Here is a 17649-nt window from a genome sequence, read left to right as displayed (position 1 = left end):
AATCCTGTAAAATCGATTTTTCTGTATTAAACAGAGCACCGTTCTACGAGGGTTCAGCCAATCGTATTAAAAAGTACCCTAGAATTCTAGAATTTCTTAAATCAGCTCAGCTAATATCTCGCTACCATTTAACTACGATCATTCTCAATTTTGCCGTCATAACGCAAGATATTCGAGATCAATTTAAAACAGCGTGCGATCGACTGGGTAGAGACTAAAGGTGGTGGTATGCCATCACCTGTCGAAAGCACTTTTGTCAGTTGGGTTGGCGTATGAGCGCATCATGCTTTCGGCAATGGTGACGGGACCGAGAGCAAATTCATGACGAAGTTTCATCTCGCTGTCGCATGTTCGCAAGTCACTGCTCGGGACTATCAAGGACGAGCTCGTAGAAGCTAATCTACGACAATAGATTAAAGAAAGAGAGCTATGTAAATGACAACAGAACGAAGAGACTTAAAGCTTCAGCGGAGAATTAACGGGCTCTATCGGGTTTGAGCCCGAGACAACCGTGTCCCCCAATGGGTCTACAGACAACGACACAAAAAGCCGGCGTACACAAAACACGGAAAAATGAAAGCGCCCCATAGTAAATTTTGACCAATCAAAAAGTAGTTTAGTTATGATGACCATCCAATAAATTGAGCTAAAACTCGGTTGGAAGCCAGCAATTCGATGGTGAAGCCGCGCTGCACGATCACTTTCTAAACCTACGATGGGGACGAAGAAGCAGCGCGGCTACCCAATTAAAGAGAAGCTGGCGGCAGTCGACCTCATTGAGAGGATTGGGCTCACTGCCGCCGTTTAAAAGCTGGGCCACCCGCACGGCACGGTGCATGGGTGGTGGGTCGGTAGGGCCAAGCTGCGCGTCGACGAGGGGAACAAGTTGGACAAGACGACCAAAGGGCAGGGACGTAAGGAAAGCTTTCCATTTACCTCTGCCCTTTTGACGTACATGAAAGACGGACGCCGCGACGAGGAAGTGAGTTATTTAAATTTTATAGTATTTTGTTATTACTTCCTCTTACTGTTTAACTCTTGTAGTTTCTTACTACATCAGGAATGATTGCTTTTATTCAAGAGAACTACCCTGACTGGATAGAGGCCTACGCGGAGAACAAGAAGTCTGACGAGAGTTGCAGACGGGCCCTTGAACGTCTACTGCAGCGAACCGCCGACCGGTATTATCTGTAAAATATCATTGCATTATTAACTGAGTTACTAATATTTTTTTAAACCTGATTTTAGTTACGGATTCTCAACTCAAACAGCCCAAGAAACCAAGCTCCCAAGTGTGGATCTGCAGCGCTTAAAAACGGATTTTGCAATTGAATTTTGGAGTAAGTACGGCTCATACTCTCTACCGGAAGTCTACAGCATGAATGAAACGGCCATCCAGTTCGACATGCCGCCAGCAAGAACCTGGGCAATTAAAGGGCGACAAGGATCAGCTAAAATCCAAAATCTGACAAAACACTGCGGACGCATGACGGCTGTCTTGACAGTTCGCGCTGATGGTAAGTTGTTATTATTTTTCCTTGCGCTAATTATAAGTATTATTTATATATATATATATATATATATATTACTTTTGTTTACTAAAAATGTTTGTTTTTAGGAAAAAAACTTCCGATTCTCTTCATACTGCGCGGCAAACGTGGCGGACTTATTGATTCCAACGAGTTAAGCACGCTGCCAAGTTGTCACTTTTACACAGTACAAGAGTTTGGCTGGATGGATACAGTCGGCTGGGAGTTTTATGTAGAAAACATTTTAAAACCTGAAATTGACTCCCCTGCCCTCCTCTTAGCGGACAATTTTTATTGTCATGTTTCAGAGGAGGGTATGCGTGTGGTTGCCGAACAGGCATGCGCTACAGTGGTCCCATTACCCGCTAAAGCTACATCGGTTTGTCAACCGCTTGATGTAGGGGTAATGGGACCTCTAAAGTCTCGAATTCGAGGTAAATTACTACCTCAAAAAGGCCTTACGGCTGCTGAAAAACGTCTTCGAGCCATACAAGCTACAATTGCAGCTTGGGAAAGTTCTCCCAACGAACCCGTAATTCATAGCTTTAAATCAGCAATTCCGTGCTATGAGTCGGCAACGGTATAATAAACAAGCGTAGCTGAACTTTTTATTCCATACTCTCAGTTTTATTCAGTCAATCAGAATATGTTTTGCTAGTCGTCCAAGTTTTTGTGTCGCAGATTTTACTCCGGCTTTTTGTGTCGCTGTCTGTATCTGTCTTAATTACCTGAGCTGTCAGCGCTTACCAAAGAAATACAACGCTATCGACTACAACGCGGTAATTCCTATAGACCGCGCTCTATAATAATAGTAGACGGCATATTATTCCGTATTATACGTTAGGATTGTGCTCAGTAGAATTGCAGCATATTACCGGTAGGACAAAACTTCGATTAAGATCTGCAACCAGTTTCGTGTTTTCTGAACCCAGTTCTATGTCATATATCTAAAACGGAGACGATTTATGTATATAAAAAGAGCAGTATTAGAAAGCTTGCATTTTCAAGTTTATTGTGTACAATTGAGTCATGTGATACTGTAGTATGCAGAAAGGGTCTAAAATCTGGTAAATACACAACCATCGAAAAAAAATCGCAAAACCAGTTTCGTAGCGCTTTTGACTTGAGAAGACATGAAATCTAAAGTAAACGAAATAGGAAGTCAACTAACCACCTGACATCAGAGCAGAAAGTATCACTATGCAATTAACCAACTTGATTTAAATTGCAGAGCTGAGCTGAGGGGGCAGGACAAACCTTATCCCCAATCCTCCTCTATTTCACTTCGGGTACGTCTTCGCTTGGGCGCGATGCTACTAATCTAATAGAACTTTTCTTAGGTAAGATGCAAGCATAATATTAGTTAGAGTCATGCTGGATTGATCCGTAAATCAATTTTTATATAACGTCCTAGATGTAAAACAAACTATTTTCAATGCCACTTGCAATCCACACGGAAACCAACGTAGTTTATCGATATTAGAGAAGCACTCGTCTCCTTTACAGACTACCGTGGCGGAGCATGCCGTTCTTCTACGCTTGGCAGCATTTTGAGCGAGTTCAAGGCGCTCGCGCTACAGAAGAGAAGCTGGACACTCTGCGCACTATCAAAACATACACCAACATGAAAAAACGTGCCCTACGAATCACGACCAGCACCAAATGCGTTATCGCATTTGGTATTACAACACTTCGACCTGTAAAGAAGACAAATTGAGCTGTACGTATTGGCTCAAGGTTTTGTGGTGTCTTCAAACAGATATCAGCGACGTTTTTGAGCATGGACAGCCCGCATCTCCGGTCGGGTCGCCGCGGTCAAGGCCCTGCACTCGTGTCATGAAGTATGAGACTCGGAAAATGACAGAAACGTCAGCAACGCCAAATCAAATTCTGAATTCATTAACTGATCAGTTCTCGCTTAAACGAGGCAACGTTCCTAAGCTACAAAAAGTCCAGAGCTGTGTGTACAATCACAAGAACACAATTATCCTCCAAACATATATACTGGACGAAATAATTTCCATTGCAAGAAGTGCTCGGCAATCTAGATGAACCGACTACGTTCACATTTGGAGATAACGTGGACAATGAAGGAGATCTAGTTCTTGGGGACGGGACAGACGAATATCCTTTCTTTGTGGCGTTTTCTACGAAAGCGATGATGCGTCAGTTGGATCGTGATCCCGGGTCCTTTTTATTTCTAATGAACGCAACCTTTAAGTAGAACACAGTTGAGTTTCAGCTGTTTGTGTGTGGAATTTCAGATGCATCGCGATCATTTTTTCCAGTGGCACTTTTTCTGGTTTCACAAAGAGCTGAAACTCAGTACGCAGCTGCGCTACTTTCAATTTAGCATCAATTTCTTCGTGCGGTTGAACGTCCCGTGAGAACAAGCTGAATAAAAGATACTACAGTCTTCGCGTACGTCTCAAAACGGGCGAATTGATGCAGAAAGTACTGCTTCGGTGTAAGCACCATTCTATTCGTGCCTCCGTATTTGCTAGTGAGGCCAAACCCAGTGAAAAACTCGTTTCCCGTGCGAAAAAGCTGTATTTGTCACCCAATCTCGCTATAACAGAGATGATATACACTATGACATATGCTTTTTGCTTGGCGAAATGAGCACGTCTGAAGCTATACTCGTAGCTCGAAGCTACAAGAGTGATGATGATTATCGGGACGCACAGGATAAAAAGGAGGTGAACAAGCGGCGAATGGAGCGATGGGGACAATCGACACATGGATGGGATGTAAGCGTTACTCGGCGCGTGTGGCCATGCAGATCGTATTTTTTACATGTTTTGTGTCCACTTAGTTGTGTGCATATAGATGCGAAAGCTAAGAGTGGATGGATGAAAAAAATGACCACGTCCTCTTGCTAATCGTAGAATTAGACAGAATCTTCCGTCTAACAAAAGCGGGACGGAAGCTTTCACGACAATTACCACTGCCGAAAGAGGCAATGGTGACTCCAGAATAGTCGCCGAAGTGATCGAGCTGGACCAGGACGCACCCTAGGTGGTCGACGTATCTCGTCAAGAGGTCGTGGCAATGGTATTTTTCGGGATAATATTGGTAAGACATGCAGCGATCGGACTGATTCCGCACGATGGCAAACTAATATCTCCCTTCGTGGAGGAAGGGCATTACAAAGAAAATAGATGTGATGAAGATCTAGTATTTGAATACATACAATATAATTTGCATTCATTCAGCTGACAGTAATGAGTAACTAGGCAATGCGTTGATTTGTTGTCGTTTGTCGAATTGCTTCGGCAGCTAAGAGCCATTAAACGTGGGGATCCCTGCTGGTTTCTTAAAATATTGAAACCTCGAAGAAAGAATGGGTGCACCTGGATCCTCAGAGACTTTTAACTCTCGGTATTCTTCATATGCAGCTACAACAGCTTCTTTAAAGCCTTCATGTACTTTTGATTTTTTTCTCTTAGAATTCTTGTGAAGCAGGGATCCGAAAAACAAAATTGGGCAATAAATGTACAATAGTGGGGACAATAATTATTTTTTTTTTTGCAGTTGGGCATTATTGCCCAATTTTTGTATTTATTTTTTGCAGTTTGATCCAATAATAAATATTGTCCCCACTATTGTACATATTACTGCCCAATACAATACCTTAAAAGACTAAGTAAGAAGAGTATAGAGGAACAAAGTCAAAGAACTGGTGTCTACGTGGGCTAACCATTGTGTATTCTTGCTCTTCCCGACTAAAACTTTGTTTTCAAACCCTTTTCAATCTCACTTCGCTATTTACTAGCATTTCCACAACTCAAGACCAGCAACTTTCCCTTTTGCAACCCGCGAGCATCACTATGCCCACAAGCGCTTACATATGTGCTTCCTTCTTCGAAGCGGGAGCCGACTATCGCTACACGTGCAAGATCTGTAACGGAGCTCGCAAGCAGGCCCCCGCTACCGGCTACTCCAACCTGCTCTCTCACTTGGGCACCAAACACCCCCGACCACTTGACTGAAATGGCTACATATCGCTGTGCGGAGAACTTAGCGATGGAGTCCTTTGGCTTCGTCTCAGAGGCGGTGTACCATTTGTAAAGATGGCTACGCTGGGTTGTGGTGCGTAACTTGCCTCTCTGCGAGGTGGATGAACCGCTCACGCGTGAGATGTCGCGCCTGCGATCTACAAGCTCGAAGCCACTGAAGGCAAATATGCATCTTGCTGCCGCCAAAGTCGGCTTGATACTCGAGGAGATGGGCGATGCATTTGGCATCATTTTCGACGGGTGGACGCATGGCCCTACGCATTTTGCCGCATTGCTCTGCGTCTACATGCACGGTGGCACATTCCGTCGTCGATTGCTATCGATTTTGCCAGTCGTTTAGGGGCCGCAGACAGCGGGCGTACATATTGATCACTTCTAGCGGGCCCCGGACCTCTACAACAAGACACTCGCCATGGTTTTGTTCGTTGTTGGTGATAATTGCTCGACGAATCGCTCGATTGCGACCAAACTGGAGGTACCCTTGGTCGAGTGAGCCAGCAACCGACTCAACGTGGCTGTCCAAGTACTTTTGAGCTGGTACGAGGCGGAGCTGGATCAGGTGGGCACGCTCATGGTACAGCTGCGGCACCCAAACAACAGCGCCGAGCTGGCGAAATTTACTGAGCTTCGCCCAGTTAAGAGGAGCGCGACGCGCTGGTCGTCAACACGCGAGATGGTCTCCCGCTACATCAAAATCCGGGGCGATATTAGGAAGGTTGAAGCGGTTGCGGAGTTCCTTCCTTCTGCATCCGCCCACCGAAAAATCGTGGCACTGAACGAAGATTTGCGCGTGTTCGACAGCTTCTGCAAGAAGCTGCAGGACGACGAGACTACGATGGCCGACACCCGATTGCTGTTTAATTCGCTCCTGGATCAGTACCCAGATTTGGGCTCCCACCTGGATCCATCTTCAAAAATAGTGCACTCACCGATTTTGAAAAGGCGGTAATTAAGGTGGCAAACGGAACTCCATTAGCAACTGCTGAGGCCAAATCCGTCTCGAAATTTGCTTCGGACCGATCGACTGGCGTTGGCGATAAACGCAAGAGAGACCGCGCTCCAGACTTCGCTACGACGGCTCTGCTGGAAGGCTCAGCAGCGCGCAGGACAGGCCGCTCGTCTGTGGTCTACAGCGCTCTGCAAACGAAGATCCCACCGACGAGTAATGCGTGGGAGCGTCTGTTCTCGCAGACGAAGCTTATTCTGACTCCGCAGAGAGGGCGGTTGGCAGATGTCAATTTGAGGTGGTAACCTTTCTCCGGGCTACCCTTGATATGTGGAATGCAAGCACTCGCGCTGACACCATAGCAAGCGACTGAGAGGCGTTAATGAGGACGAAGGTTCGACGATGGAGACGCAAATGCCCAATATATTCATTGTATTGTAAAGTTATTATTATTGTTTCCTGTCGTATTGCAGTCGCTATTACGCAGGTGATCGTTCTTCCGTAAAATAAACATTTTATTTCCCAATCCCTGCTGTGAAGGTTCATCATGAACGTCTCCATGTTCAGGTGGAAACATTGCAATACCCCTCATAGATACAAAAGAGGTAGCCAAGCGCGTAGCTATAGCCGCATATGCGTCCTCGGCTGTCGTTGCTCTATCGTCAGCACGCGACTACAGTATCCTGATCTCAACGGTACCAGTTACCGCATCAATAACGCCGCTTAAGCTCCCGCGATTATATGACGTGTGAATGTTTATGTTGCGCTCTGCTGTCAGAACTTGATAGTATTTGATACGGGCTCGAATCAGCGTCGCTTGGCTTTGCTTGATGATTTTGGTTCCAGACACACGTTCTTGTGATTTGCCCCCTTCTCCTTTCGACTTATTTGTAGAAGAGTGAGATCTGGTCCCGTTCTTATTTCGTTTTGTGCGCTCATCCTATATTCCGATCCCTTGATCAGTAAGGTGCCGGGGAAATCCTTCATCCGTAGCCTTGTTCGACAGGCAGAGCACTCCAAGCAGCTTTTAACGCAACTCCGCCTCGATTCAGTAGCCATTTACAACCCGATACGCGTAGATCTATTTTTTGTGATTGCAATCTATCTCGAGCGTACTTCTGAATCCATTCTCTGAAGCGAAAAACCACACGGCAGCATGAGCTCGCATGGCGTTTTGATTTTGCGACTAAAGGTGATCTTCGACTCTTGCTCTGCACTTGGTAGGGGAAGCTCCGAATTAGGAGCCGATCTATTACAAGAAGCTTCAATCTTCCTGTAGTCGAAACGCCTACATAATTATGTTCCAGATTCACTAATTATGCTCTAGAGCAGGTTTAGTGAATGATAATGACCTGTGAGTATTTAGCTGTGAAGTAATACCTCCCGATAGGCCAAGACTAATTATGCACTATGGCATAATTCAGCATTAATATGAATACCTACGAGGTTTTAGCGCATACACCACAAAGCGCAACTCGTTGTAATTGGCGGAACGCTACAAATGTACATACATCGCTCCGCTTCTAACCTTGTAGCGTGTTTGTCCGTCTGTCAATAAGTCCGTCGTTTTCCTTTCTTGCTGCTTTTGCCTGCCTTTGTGCATGGCTACACCCGGCCTGTCTTATACAGTTTCGTCCCATCTTACCGACCTCGCCTATCTTTCTGACTCGACCTAGCTATGCATAAATTACAAATGTGTCCAAAGCGTCACACAATTAACTCGCGCCCTGATTGGTCAATACCGACCGACCTGCGACACTGACTGGATCTGTCGCACGATCAGACCGTCTATCGGACTCGCGATTGGACGTCAGGTAAACATTTCTGTCGAGCACGAAACGCATCGATTCGTTGCAAACAGCCAGGCGAGCTGCGCTGATGATTGATTATTTACATTTAGCTACGCAAAACCTGTCGTATGTACTGCAAATCGGGCACAGTAACTACTTAATTTTCTAAGAACACTGCACACTTCTCAAATAGAGATATTTATTATTATTAATGTAGACTTCACAGACCAGTATTTTGTAAGAGCTCTGGTATGTTATTTTCCACACACTTTTTAAAGTAAAGACGATATTAGTAGTATTGATATTATTAATATAAGCTTCACAGGCTGCATTTGTGAGAGCTCGGCGATGCTATTTTCCACACACACTCATTAAAGTAGAGACGATAATATTTAAAATTTTAAAGTAGGCTTCACGACCAGCGCTTTTTGTAGGGACTTTGCGAATATATATCTTTTTTACTTCACCTGGCACTCACAACACTGCCACCGTGCAACGAAGGCGCGCGGCTGCACGGTCATTGCGCTATCTGCTCCCGTGCAACGCACCCGACGAATGCATGCGCGCACGATAGATAATTGTTTTAGTCAATTTATATTGCATGTGAAGTATGTATTTGTTTGGAAATCTGATAATAATATATTATAGCAAAGCCAAATATTAATATTTTAAAATATTAGCCTTACAGTACCGTGATATTGGCTAATATTTGGACGCAAGTATTGGTTAATACAATATATTTTGCTAACTTATTCACAGCTTACAAAATGGCGGGCCTTATGTGCAAGCAATGCGAGGCGAAGATTGATCCGTTTCTGCTGACCCCGCAGCGGATTCCCGTGCGCGCTGCGTCTGCTGCGGGAAGCTGCAGTACGATTACGCGTTCGGTACAATCAGCGGGCGGGACATCGTGCGGCGCTGTATTGCCTGCGAGAACGGCCCAAAAGCGGTTGGGCTCTGGGAGGAAAAGCCCCCCCCCCTACCTGATTCGGCCGAAGTGCGCCGCCAGGAAAGCCTGGCGAACATCAAGAAGGCGATGGATCCTGACTGGTACCCCCAGAAAAAAAGAGGCGCAGCCAACCTCGCAAACTGACCGCCCGAAACGCCAAGTACATCGAGCAAAAGAAGCAGCAGAAGAGCAAGTAATTGGAATATATACCCTTTTAGGCCCCCATTTTCCTACCTATTTTTGTAATTTGTATACTGGCTGACGGTACGAGGCTTGGAGACGCACATACGGTAAACTGACTGTGGCGCTGCCAATAGTGTTGACGCACCTACAGAGGGTAGCGCGTTTCATATAATAACTAGCGCATGGTATCTACTGTGAAACCTTGCAAGCCGACCGTCCCTTTCGGCTTGTGCGTTACAATAGATCGAGTGTACACTCGCTCACTTGGATACATGCAAACCATGATATCTGTGCCATCAGCGCTCACAGCGTACGTTCCATTACTGTGCGCTCACAAATGGAGACTACAGTATCGAGTGAGCACTACACACGACGATTAAGCTGCTGTCTACATAGATACGAGCACGTGTGCAGTAGCGCAAACCATACCGGTGGGTGTGGTAAGCTGAACTGTCTGTACGCAGTACTATACTTTAGTGCCCTGTCCATAATGGTCGCGATAAGAACTCGGTTCAGTCGCGGGTGGCTATAAGGTGTACCCGCCGCGCGCATAGATACTGCGTTAAATACAGTTGACAGACGCGCGGCCAGCTTGCCAGTATCGCTGCAGTATGGCCTGTGCCCAGTAAGTGACCTGCTTGGTCATATAGACTGATACATCAGAAGCGTTAGCACAGTAAGCCAGCACGACGACGCAAATGTACCGAGAGAGCGACAGTGACCCTATACATAGATTTTGGCTCTCACGAGTGCGTGGTATACACACTCGTTAGCGACCTTGCGATATATGCACGGTCATATCAAATAGCACGCCGAGTTGATAAGTAGGCAGCAAAAGTACTTCATATAATGTACATGAGCTACATTTCAGATTAAGTCTAAACACCACTACAATTTGATACTCTGCCTACAGCCATGTGGCTTTGTGTGTTTGGCATACATTTAGGAGCCAGTAAATGTCACTCGGAAAGGATAAACGGATCTCTGATAATCATTAGCTATGCAAATAAGTCGGTAAGTAAGTCAATGGCGTTCATCCTATCATAGAAGGGTTATGAGATTAAGTTTATTATTAATTACAATCTGATTAATTGATACGAGTCAGCGAACATCGCGTACAGGCCCTTCGATGATATCATGATACTATGAAGAGCTCAGCGAGGCATATGGAGAGGCGAAATTGGTATATTCTGTGACCCTCGGCAGATACGAGCGGCTCTAAACAATAATATGCATGCAGAGACATACAAAACTCGCTCTAACTGACCGTCGCAATCAGCTATATGGTATAGAATAACTCTCGGCTAGACAAATAGTAGACGTCACTCAATTCACCCGATGTCGTTGTATCCCAATACACTTCGGTCGTCGTATTTACTAGCGCTAAACTTATCTGGGATCTCCTCACCGATTTATGTTGAGGTTTGGCGCACCAATAATATTGATCCACCTTCTAAATAACCGAAAGTAACTTTGCAATGATGCGCACCTGAAAGTGTGGCATTTCCGGAGCGAAGCGCTCAGCCGAGAATTAAGGCAAAATCTTTTAGGGAAAGACAGTGTTCATCATGCAGATGACTTATAGCCCCGGTGGTAACGGCGAATACTTCTTCTTCGCAATAGTTTACTGTCACGTCTACCTGTACCATGATGCTCAACAATAGCCATCCATCACGCGGGTATCTATTTGTAACAGCCAGTCGTCACGCAGACCTTTTTATAAGTGAAGCTGTCAAAAATGACTTTAAATAATACAAGCGGTCGGCTGACAGGCAATTGGTGATGTAGAACACGTTAACACTAAGGATATTGTGTACATCGTTTGTTGCAACGCAACATAACTTGAGCACAGTATATTTTATATACTAAATGTAGTTCTGCTTTGAGTAAGGGTTTCTGTGCTCACCGCAGCGCAGCGGAGGTAGTCAACCCTCTCTACACCAATCCACCATGCCCTAGCGTCCGCGGAGCGGGCGCCCAGAGCGCTAGTTATCGCTCCGCTTCTAACCTTGCAGCCTGTCCGTCTGTCAATAAGTCCGTCGTTTTCCTTTCTTGCTGTCTTTTTCTGCCTTTTCTCATGGCTACACTCAGCCTGTCTAATACAATTTCGTCCCTTCTTACCGACCTCGCCTATCTTTCTGACTCGACCTAGCTATGCCAAAATTACAATTATACCCAAAAGCGTCACACAATTAACTCGCGCCCTGATTGGTCGATATTTTCAGACCTGCGACACTGACTTGGATGTGTTGCAGGATCAGACCGTTCGCGATTGGACGTGAGGTAAATATTTCTGCTGAGCACGAAACGCACCGATTGGTTGCAAACACCAAAGCGAGCTGTCTCGACGATTAAATATTTACATTTAGATATGCAAAACCTGTCCCATGTACATTAAATTGAACACGCTAACCACCGCTATTTGTAGGGGCTTTTCGAATATTTTTTTTACTTCACCTGGCACTCACCACTGTCACGGTGTAATGAAGGCGCGCGTGTGCACGGTCATTTCGCTATCTGCTCCCGTGCACCGCACCCGATGTATGCATGTGCGCAAAGTACATAATCTTTTTGGTCACTTTTGCTGCATGTAAAGTATGTATTTGTTTGGAATCTGAAAATAGTACTGTTATAGAAACAGAAACATATTTGAAAAAATATTAAATAATAAACAATTTGTTAATTTTTTATTAACAAATACCTGCTTTACATTACCGTGCTATTGGCTATTATTTTTATGCAAGTAATTGGTTAAAACAATATAATTTGTAAATTACTCACATTTTGCAAAATGGTGGGTCCTACGTGCAAGCAATGCGGGGCAAAGATTGACCCGCTTCTGCTGAACCCTCAGCGGTCTACGACAGATTCCCGGGCGCACTGTGTCTGCTGTGGGAAGCTACAGTACGCTTACGCATTCCATACAATCAGCGGGCGGGACATCGTGCGGCGCTGTATTACCTGCGAGCCCAAAAGCGGTTGAGTTCTGGGAGGAAAATCCCCCACTACCTGATTCGACCGAAGTGCGCCGCCGGACGACCGTCAAGAAGGCGATAAACCCTGACCTGTTTTCAAGAACAAAACGAGGCGCAGCCGCCCAACAAACCGCCCAAAACACCAAGTACATTGAGCAAAAGAAGTAGCAGAAGATCAAGTAATTAGAATGTATATCCTTTTAGGCCCCCATTTTCCTACCTCTCTTTGTATTTTGTAGGGGGGGGGGGGACGGTGCGCGGCTTGGAGCCGCACATACGGTAAACTGACTTTAATGCTGCTAATATTATTGACACACCTACAGAGCGTAGCGCGTTTCATAAAAATAATTAGCACATGGCATCTACTGTGTACCGCTGCAAGTTGGCCGTTCCTATCCACATACGCGTCACGTGGACGGCTAGTACACTCACTCATTTGGACATAAGCTGAACCATTCTATATGTACCATCAACGCTCACAGCGCTTATACCACTAATGCGCGCTCACAAATTGAAACCACATTATTGAACGTGCACTACGCGCGACTAATAAGTTGTTGTCTACATTGACATGTGTGCGATAGTGCAGACCATATCGGTGGGCGTCGCAAGTCTATGTGGCTGTACGCAGTACTATACTTTAGTGCCCTGTTCATAGTTGTCGATATATGAGCTCGGTTGAGCTGCGGATGGCAACAAGGTGTACCCGCCGCACGCGTAAATATTGCTTTGACTACTGCTAACAGACGCCTGGTCAGCTGGCCTGTATCACCGCGGGTATGACCTGTGCCCAATTAGTGACGCGCTTTATCATTTAGACGGATTGATTATAAGCGTAGGTACCGTAAGCTAGCACGACGATGGAAAGGTACCGAGATTGCAGCAGTGATCCAATGCATGGGTGCTGAACATCCCGGCCACACCCATTGGCGACATTGCGGGATATGCACGGACACATCAAATAGCACGCCGGACAGTTAGGTAGGCAGCGTAAGTACTTCATCGTGTGTACATGAGCTACGTTTCGATTCACGGCTAAGATATATACGATCTGATAATTTGCCTACAGCCATGTGGCTTCTTATGTATATGGGAACCAGTAAATGCCACTCGGAAAGCATCTACACCACTCTGTCAGTCAGTAGATTTGCAAATAAGTCAGTAAGTACGTCAGCTATACACGTAATATCAATGCATGCGGAAGATAGTGGAAATACCCTCCGGTAATATAATTAAGAGATCAGCGGAACAATGCCAAGGCAATTTATTGGTGTTTGTAGCGACCATCGGCAAATACTACCCGTACTAGAAGATACTTCGCGCAAGGAGCTGACCAAACCTTGCTCTAATAGACCGTCACAAGCACTGATATGGTGTCGACTGACTCACGGCAATGACGTGCAGATGGTAATATGTTTAAGTAGGCGTATTTACCCCAGCTACACTCAGATTCCTCACCGATCTATGCCCATTTCGTAGCATAATTGATACTGACCCGTCTTCTAAACATCATATATTACATTTGCAACCACGCCCACCTCCGATTGGTGTCGTTTTGGGAGCTTTGCGCTTAAATGAGATTATAGACGACCTTTCAGGGTAAGAAGGTGCTCATCTTGCAGATCGCGCTAAACCCTGGTCATGTCTACCTTGACCACGACGATCAACAATACGCATACGATCTACATCGATCACGCGGGTATCTATCTGTAACATCCAGCTGTCGTCTACATATTCATATGTGATGTTTTCAAAAATGACTTTAAGAAAAGCAAGCGGTATACGCTCGAGAGGCGGTTGGTGAGGCATAACATGTGAGCACTTAGGAAATTGTGTGCGGTGTTGTTGTGGAACGTAACATAAGTAGATCACAGAATACATGCAGTGAATGGAGCTTTGCTTTGAGAAAAAATTACTAAGCTCATCGCAGCGCAGCGGAGGTGGTTAGCTATCTCTATACCAATCAACCATGCTCTAGCGTCCGCGGAGCGGGCGCTTAGAGCGCTAGTTCTAAACTATCAATGCTAGCTCAGTGTCTGTCCGTCCGTCACACGAAACGCTCAGATTTTTGAGCTTTATTATTGGCCGTCTAGCGGAGCGAAGGCGGCTCCAATTTATAAAAAAACTGAATTATGTAGCTTACATCAGTAAATTCATGTGGTTCACAGAGCACATATGGAGATTTGTCCATTATCCAAAGGCGGGATCGTATTTACAGTTTTGATAATGCATGTTTTTTTTAATATTCGAGTATAAAACTGAGAGCTTGCTTCCAATACTTCAAGGTGCTCGTAAGAACGCATGTTTTCGAGGACATACTATTAATACGCTTAATACTCTGTACTCAGTAGTTTCTGCGAGTTACAATGACTAAAATGATAACTACATTTGTTTTGCTATAAAAATATTAACATTTATAAGTAATCTGAGTGGGTTTTTTATGAGGTATTGCTAAATCGTACAAGTTACAAGTACAGCAGTAGCCGGCCGTAAGGGCTGGCCGTAAGAAGAACGCTTGGCTAATAAACGTTGTCGCTTGAGCCACAAAGATAGATAGGTTTAGATTGAGCAAAAGAACTTATATGTGCTGATGACAATTACTACTTGACCATTGTTTCTAAGCGTTTTTTAGACAGCAAAATTCGATACTACTTAACCGGCGGACGTGTTGCCGACAAGGGCGTAGTATACGACTTTAAATAGAGCGGCAAGACAACTACAAAACACGAGAGGTGTAAATTATAGTTGGCTAAGTAGACCCCATAAGAAAACGTTAATATACTTGAAGCCTAAATACCGTTTATTCATCCCGAAAGCATCGTTAAACTCTCAAATAAAAAGCACTACCGTCAACAACAAAAGCAACAACAACAACAACAACAACAGCAAGGCGTCTTGCGACACATTGTCCAAATGATTTAATCATAACTGGCACAGAATTGAGTGTCTAATGACTAATTCTGAATCAGCACAAAGGAACGCTGCATGCATAAAAATATTTCGATTTGAACATGTTTTAGCTTTCATTGAGGTTGGTATAAGGATTAATCAACCTTTAGTTACTTACAAGCTTAAACGGGCAGTGCAAGTGTGTAATTAGTGCAAGCTGGACAGGCCATTTTAATTGGGTAGGCTAGATGCTGGGGCTCAGTCTTTTGAATAAATAATTGCACGGCTTCTGGTCAATCTAAATTATACCCAGATTTATGAAAACTCGATTTAGGCACATAGCCTTCAAGCGTAGCGGAGGCGGACAGGCATAAACAAATATAATTAAATCCAAACTTACGCGGCGTAGCGGTGGCGCTCGGCTAGTAGTCTAGTTGTGAGGCTTCAAGAAACAAAAACCAAAAAAGAAATGCCGAGACAAATTGTGCACTGGGGCAGAATTCAGCATGACTGGTGTGTTTGAGCTGTCATCACGTGGTCGACCAAACATTCTCCACTGAAACATATGCCAGTCGTACTCCATCGCGACCCGAAAAGTCAAGATTAATTCTGCACTGAAGCAGAATTTGCTACGTGCAGTTATCAAAGCGGTGAGGCGTCGAAATATGTCAATCATAACAGTAGTAATATTAATAAAATTGTTATCTCAGATGACTACTCTATCGATAGTAATGACCTTGCACGGCTGTTCTAATCTTACATAGGTTTCTTGGATGCCCTTTTTTCAACATTTTAGATCTTATGTGATTGGTAAAGTTGCCTGGTTTAAATCTAAGGTTTTCCCTTTTGACTTGCTTGTAATAAGCCCCATCCTTAAATCTTCTCTTTGATCACATAACCGGATGAGACATGCCGTTCTTACCAATCAAATTGTCCTTAAATCTCTACAACTTGATTGGTCAGAAAAATGCGATACGAAGCTGGTAAGAAACACGAAACTGGTTGCAGACCTTATACACATTATGTAATGCGGTAATCCGTGAATCGTCACGGTTGCTTTTGGTGAGCATTCACTAAAAAGATACTCACTGGTTGTGCTTGATCTACATCCGTTGCTACTGCATCTGTTTCAGCGTGCTTGTTTAGGGGTATACGAAAGACTCGCCAACCCGAAGATCCGTTTGTAAACAGCACAAAGTCCTTGACTGATCGACACAAGCAGCTCGATCAGCTTCGTCTGGACTTGTGGCTAACAACGGTCAAGCAATTTAAGCTCGTCCGCCGGATCTGAAACGAAATTCCGGATTCCAAGGACGCAGCGCCCGGAACGTCATTCACGACTTCAGTGAATTGCTTAAGAAACGTATTGAGCAAACCCAAGAAATTCTTAAAGGATCTTTTGATCACTCCATCCACGTAGACAAGAAACGTAGATTGTAGGAAGGAACTTTAATCGGAACCTTTTTTTTCGCTTCGTTTAACTTCGGTTTAGGGTTCTGGTATCTTAAAAGACTTGCGCTAAGAAGTCCAGCTTGTAATGGCTAAAAGAAGGAGTCGTGCAGCTGAGCGCCCGTCACCGAACCCTCGGCCTCGTCATCAGAGCCGTGTTAGTGCTCCAAGCGACGCTGAAGCTATTCAACCCACGATGCGAACAAATACAAGATCGCAAGCGTCAAGTGAAGGGGCCAGTGCCAATGCACAGGCTAAGTCTGCCTCCCCTGCTACTGCTGCTGCTCAAGATGCGGCTGGACCTGAGACCATGTCCATGCGGCAGTTGCTTGTATACATAACGCAGCAGCAATAGCAGTATCTAAAGACACGCGATCTTAAGTTTACGCTGATCAGAATAATCTGACCAGCTGAACTCAAGTAATTGACGTGGCTGGTCACTGCCATGCCATTGGACAGTGACCACCACGTCACAGTCAATCAACGCTGCAACTTCCTTGGCAGAGCAGCATCGGCTGCGTTGTGAGCGAAGGCGAGCAGCAGTCCAAGGCCAGTGGGAGCGAATGACCTCATGGTTGTAAGGGGCTTCGGAAGTACACTAGCAGTAGGAAGAAGGTAGTAAATTGAGCTCTGAAAAAGCACCAGTGGCAGTGCCACGACCAACACGTGGTACGAGTACTGTGCTGATTACGGAGACTGACGAGTCACGGAGCGCATGATTACATTTTGTACCCCTGCCCGGTTTTTACTGTATCCCAAAACGACGATGCCACGTTTTCCCTCTTGCACTCTTGTACATGTATAAATGGATCAAGATTTGGTGGACCATGCTCCCTCTCGAAAGCCGGGACCCCACTACCTCCTTAGACGCCTTGGCAAGTTCCAAGGGCCCTCTCAAAATGGGTCGATAATCCCTATTT

At 45.0% G+C, this 17649-nt stretch overlaps 1 protein-coding gene across 1 annotated transcript; it reads left to right on the top strand.

Moving 5' to 3' along the window:
- Window positions 1-295: 295 nt before the first annotated feature.
- Window positions 296-2065, top strand: PITG_18702 (uncharacterized protein; the record flags this gene model as incomplete). Its single annotated transcript, XM_002997307.1, has 6 exons — window positions 296-298; window positions 812-982; window positions 1045-1181; window positions 1249-1517; window positions 1838-1908; window positions 2036-2065. The coding sequence occupies 6 exons, from the start codon at window positions 296-298 to the stop codon at window positions 2063-2065; spliced, it is 681 nt and encodes a 226-aa protein (XP_002997353.1).
- Between the last annotated feature and the right edge of the window lie 15584 nt (window positions 2066-17649).

The sequence above is a fragment of the Phytophthora infestans genome, genomic scaffold, assembly GCF_000142945.1.
Source record: "Phytophthora infestans T30-4 supercont1.76 genomic scaffold, whole genome shotgun sequence".
NCBI classification, from domain to species: Eukaryota; Oomycota; class Peronosporomycetes; order Peronosporales; family Peronosporaceae; genus Phytophthora; species Phytophthora infestans.
This window is presented reverse-complemented; position numbering and strand designations above follow the sequence as displayed.